Source organism: Haplochromis burtoni, unplaced genomic scaffold (genome assembly GCF_018398535.1).
Source record: "Haplochromis burtoni strain Fernald_Lab_line unplaced genomic scaffold, NCSU_Asbu1 Contig_422, whole genome shotgun sequence".
Classification (NCBI taxonomy): domain Eukaryota; kingdom Metazoa; phylum Chordata; class Actinopteri; order Cichliformes; family Cichlidae; genus Haplochromis; species Haplochromis burtoni.
The window spans coordinates 315,132-320,737 of record NW_024582783.1 but is presented as its reverse complement, the minus strand read 5'-3'; the positions used below and the strand labels follow the sequence as shown (position 1 = coordinate 320,737).

The 5,606-nt window shown below is 47.4% G+C and overlaps 1 protein-coding gene across 2 annotated transcripts in view; it reads left to right on the top strand.

The window, feature by feature from the left end:
* Positions 1-954: 954 nt before the first annotated feature.
* Positions 955-5,606, top strand: part of LOC102306062 (hepatic leukemia factor) — a 12,403-nt gene continuing 7,751 nt past the window's right edge. The window contains exons 1-2 of one of the 2 annotated variants that reach the window (XM_005944776.3): positions 955-1,619; positions 3,870-4,226. In XM_005944776.3, the coding sequence (XP_005944838.1) occupies positions 1,478-1,619; positions 3,870-4,226 (499 nt within the window). In that variant the 5' untranslated portion in view covers positions 955-1,477. The remainder of the gene's footprint in view (positions 1,620-3,869; positions 4,227-5,606) is intronic. The other variant, XM_005944777.3, reaches the window with a different exon arrangement.

Sequence of the window (5,606 nt, the reverse complement as noted above, 5' to 3'; positions counted from 1 at the left end):
GTGAATTTTAAAGAAAGCAGATTTCACAAGAATAAAAAGGCCTGAATGAAGGTTTCAGAGATAAAATGTCAGCACGTCTGCAGATCACGAAGGTTTAACTGCTGAGAGCAGAGAGAAGTTTAAACTCCACGAGAGACAAAAACACTTTCAGGGTTTGGTTGTTCCTGGAAGTTTCTGGATGTTTAGTCTGCAGATCAGAAACATTAAGAGATCAACCAGACGCAGCTCGCTCAGAATGAGCGTTAATGGAAAGAAACAGACAGAAGTGCTGCCCACATGAACACGACTCAGGGATGACACGGACCAGGAAGTAAAGTGAAGCAGGAAACACTGAGCAAAACAAGAACTGAACCGATAAACATCCAAGAATCAACACTGATCGCACACACACTACACACTGGAATATTCTCCCATGTTGCTTGTCTGTGTTGTATTCTGTTACGTGTGATGATATCTGTGCATTCCTGGATTATCCTTTGTGTTACACTTTTTGATGGTTTTTTTCCTCGCTACCTAGCCTGACCTGTCTCCCCAATGTGATGTTTGTGTATTGTATGTACGGTTGGCAAGGTCTGTCATCTCGGGTGTGGGCAACTGACAAATAAAAGCTCTCTCTCATCTCATCCTCGCCATTCGGCGTCGTTGCGGGCTGCGTCCACCTGACCCGTAGTTACGATGTGAATTTCATGTGACGTGGAAGCGTTAGGAGCGGTTTGTGGTTAGGTCGGAAGTTTAAACGTAGATTTCCCGCTGAGGCATAACTCAGGCGGTCGGCTGGATGTCGCCGTGCTGTCGGCGAGGAAAACTATTACATCAGCAGCACTACAGGTTTCACCTCTCATTCTCAGTGTGTGAATGTGTGTGTGAATGGGTGAATGACTGAATGTAATGTAAAGCGCTTTGGGGTCCTATGGACTAGAAAAGCGCTATACAAATGCAGGCCATTTACCATTTAAACCTACAGGGCGCCTTGTAGTTCACTGAGGGTGAACTCACTGTAGGACAGTGAGCTGCTTTCAGCCTAAGTCCTCAGGTGAACCTCAGCTCCGACCACGCCCTCTTTTTTCACCTTCAGAGCAAAAACTTTCCACAGGTTTCAGAAAATCACAGAGAGTTTTCACTTCACTTCCAACAGGGAAAACACTCTCACCATGAAGCTGTCGGTGCGCAGGAAGCATGCGCAGTACGCTCAGCAAAGGTGTGTGTGTGAGAGAGAGAGAGAGCGGGGCGGGGTTATGGCTCCAGCTCTGACGTCAGCAGTCCTCCGTTCTCACACATGGACTCGGTGCTCGGTCCGCAGCCCGGTCAGGCACCGCCGCACGCGCACGCAGCAGGTCGTGTGTGCTGAGAGCAGCAACTTTTATTCTGAAAGGATTCCTGTCCGCGTGGACGTGAGGCCACAACGCGAGGACAGCGCTCACCTTACCGTGTCACACCTGCGGCTCTGCTCGGCTCGTTTCCCCAGACTGAAGTCCCGATGCAAAGAGGCGTGATGGAGAAGATTTCCCGACATCCCGGCCCGCTCACCCCGCTCAGCCCGGGCTTCCTGCCCATGGCCACGCACGGAGTGCTCAAGTCGCTGCTGGAGAACCCAGTGAAGCTGCCGCTGCAGCACGAAGGTGAAGTGTGTGTGTGTGTGTGTGTGTGTGTGTGTGTGTGTGTGTGTGTGTGTGTGTGTGTGTCACATTTAAACTGTGCGTCAGCAGCAAAGTTTCCACAGCAGGAGAAGAAAGAAGAGTCCGTGTCTGCCGAGGTCACACGCGCACCGTGACAAACAAGCACCTGCAAACACACCTCTGCCTGTGTGTGGGGCAATAATTTAATTTGAGGTGTGTGTCAGACTCGCTTCTCACGCAGAGCAGTTCGCAAACACGGAGGTCACAAGTGCAAATTCCCCGCGAGGAACCGGGGACGATTCTGCCAACCAGACTCTGTGTCATTTTTGGAGGATTTTAGGAAAGCGGCCCCGTGCTGCGCCCAGCTGTGAACTTCTGTTTTTCATGTTGCATAACAAGCGTCTGAATGTTACCCGGCTCGGGCTGATCGTTCATAATTCAAAGAGTGATCGGAAAATATCGATATTCTCCTTCAGATGCTTCTTTTCTGCAGCCAGCTGCCCGAAAGTCAAATATGTGAACGCGCCGTGAGACACGTCTCCTGTCACTGCACACAGGTCCTGTTCCTCTGGCCTGTACGTGATGTTTATAACATGTTTATGAGTTTGTATCGTCAGGTGTAGACGTGAGCTCCGATCAGTGATCATTGTCCTTTAATCGACGTCATGACCTCCAGGTTTACCTGACACTTATGATTCCGATTAGAATCCATGTTGGAAGCGTCCTTTAATATAAAGACACAGAAGAAAATATTCCAGAGCTCAGTTTTCTTGTTTCTTCACATCTCAGATGTTTTAGTAAGTTATTACTGAAGCTCAGGTAATGAGTCACCTGTGTGTGCTCGTCCTGATGGACTCTGTTGGGCTTTGTGTGTGTCCGTGATTGGACTTTATCCACCCTCTCGGTTAATAACAAGGACTTTATTGAGAGCGTCGTGCAGCTGCTGGTTCAGGCCGTCAGAGTTCGGAGTATTTGGGGGTTTGAGGCTGCTGTCTCGCCCGTGTTTGGTTTCTTGTGGTCACGCTGAACCATCCTGACCTTGGCGGTCTGAGCCTGCTGAACAAGTTTTGCTCTGGAGACGTGTCAGGCTGCGAGGGCGATGAAGTAAGTACAGCTTCCCCGTCATTATATCTGCATCACCTTTTCCTGTTTGGAGGTTTTTTAAATGATGACCTGAAACACCATGAACGATGACTCAGATTTCTACTTTTTGTTGAAGTTCACATGAAAAAAAGTTTAACTTTAGTTTTTCAAGCTCTCAGAGGTCTTTGAGGGATGTTTGGGTAAATCTCAGGTGTTCATGCCAGAGCTGTGCAGTCATTTTACTTCAGTTTATCCCCTCGAAACACTTTCTTTGTTCAGATGCCTAAAAACACGTAATCGTTTTTCCATGTTGTGTTATGCTGAGTTAACCTGATGCACAGTTAGCGGTAACTCTCACTTGTGACTTCAGTGAGTGCAACTTTAGTAAAATTGGTTCCACACCAGCCTCTGAAGAGCAGTGTGCTGATGCCAGGGTGGTGGACGGGTCAACAAAGCTCTGTGATATTTGATAACGACTTCTTTGTAATCAGACAAAGCAGTTCTTATGTTCAAACCTGACCAAACCTTCACCATTGTTTGTGGTAAATAAGACGAGAGTCATGTGAGCAGCAGGAAAACATCCAGATTAGAAAACGTTCAGGTACAATCTGCTGCGGTCGAGCTGAAAGAAGAGTCAGAGTTCAGCTTCCTGTCATAGCAAATATCCTAAAATGAATTCAGATGTGTTTGACGGTTCTCAGTCATTTCATCAATACCAGAAAGCTTTAAAGGTGGAACACCAAGCAGCAGCTACCAGCTCACAGAGATTAACCCAAAATATCTTTTTATAGCTCCAGAGACCACCTTCACAGAGTGACTAATGCTGATCGCAACAAATTCTGAGAGCAGCAGTTGCTCTTCGTATTTATAGTCTCGATCTGCTCCTCGTTTCTTTGTGTTTCACAGAATATGAGGAGCAGGTTTACTGAAATACAGTTTGTTGAACATTAGAAAGCTTGAGCACATTTATCCTTCAGTCTCTGAGCAGCTCTCTGTCATCTCTGTGAGGATCTCCAGGTTCTCCTTTGGATCTTCTTCTGAGCAGTCGTCTGTGAGATGATCCCACAGTTCTCTCCTGGTGCTTTTTTTAGTGCAGGCCTTTGCTCTGTACCGTAAACCTCTAAAAGTTGGTCACTGTCACTGATTCACTTTCTCCATGTTCTTGTGCAGCTTTCAGCAAAGAGCACGAGAAGGAGAAAAACCTAGAAGAAGAGCGCAGCACCCCCCAGTCGGCCTTCCTGGGCCCCACGCTGTGGGACAAAACCCTCCCCTACGATGGAGACACCTTTCAGCTGGAGTACATGGACCTGGAGGAGTTTCTGTCTGAGAACGGGATCCCCTCCAGCCCCTCCCATCACCACCACGACCACCACCCACCACACGCTCCACCACGCCAGCCGCCAATCATGACACCAGCCCCTCCCACGCCAGCACCCTCAGTGATTGACCTTAGCAACCACGCCTCCGCCTCTGTGCACACGACTGTCGTCTCCCCGAACTGCCTGCACGGCAGCCCGGCAGCAGCAGGTAACACCAGCACACCTGGCTTCATTAACTTTATGACTTTGTTTTTAACACATGCAGCTGTTCAAATGAATCACTGTGGTTATTACCAGAGTATTACCTGGTGCAGGTACAGCACAGTGTCATCAGCATAGCAGTGAATTATGGGAATTTAAACCAGGAATAATGCAGAGCCCAGTATGGATCCTTGAAGCACTCTAAAAAGGATATATTTATATATATATTGTGGATATGCAGCCGGGGATGAATAAAGTATCTGTCTGGAGGATAATAAACTGTTTACAAAGACTGAAGAACCATCATGAGGTAAGAACCAGGCCAGTGCTGACGAATCACAGCAGCACATTTACACTCTTCAGATGATCCTCTTATATAAAAGTTTCATCAGCATTAAAGTGCAGTTTCTGGATGTTTTTTAGAAGTTTGACCAAGATATGAGATAAGAGATAGTTACCAATCCTGTGACGCCTCTTTGAAGAAGGTCACTAGAAATATCACGCAGAGGAGGAACATCAACACGTAGAAGTGACCACATGATCCCGAACAGGCTGAGATGGTGAAAACAGTCAAACTCAGAGGTGCTTCCTCCCTCAGCAGCAGAACAAAGACCCACCGTCACTGAGCCGCTCTGTCTCCATCTCGCACTGAAAACAAATCAGAGGCGTTTGTCCCTTTGAGACGGCAGGCGTCCTCGACCGTGGGGCGGGGTCGCTGTTTGTTGAGGAAATGAAATGAATGAGCTTAAAGTAGACCAGCTCGTGCTAGTGATGCTCTCTTCTTCTTCTTCTTTGATTTTGGAACTAAAACATCTTACAACCCTTTGTCTTTAAAGTCATTTAAAATGATTGAAAATCCTCCAGTGGATGTTTTGTGTGCTCCGCTCGGGCCAGAGGACGTCACGTGACGCTGAGCGTAAAGGTTGGATTACAATCTGAAGCTTGTGGAGGAGAAACATCGCTGACATTTAGGCCGCGCTGAGATTTGCATGAAAAAAACTTTGTAAGAATAAAGTTCCCAGATTCAAAACATAAATGTTGTTTGTTTGAGGTTTTAACCAAAGAACCCATCAGCGTCGAGCGTTGGATGCTTTGAAAGCACAAAAACTCTCCCAGCAGCATCAACATTACTGAGTTTGATTAAAACTGCAGCTCAATGAAAACAAACCTGTGTGTGTGTGCATGTGTGCGTGTGTGTGTGCATGTGTGTGTGTGCATGTGTGTGCGCGTGTGCGTGCGTGTGTGTGTGTGTGTGAGGATTATTAGTGGATGTGAATGTAAACACATGTTTGGAAGTGGGAGTCGCCCAGCCTGCTTCTGCTGCTGGGAACAGTATGTACTTGAACCAGTGATCTCATTTCATGTCCACCACACACACACACACTCG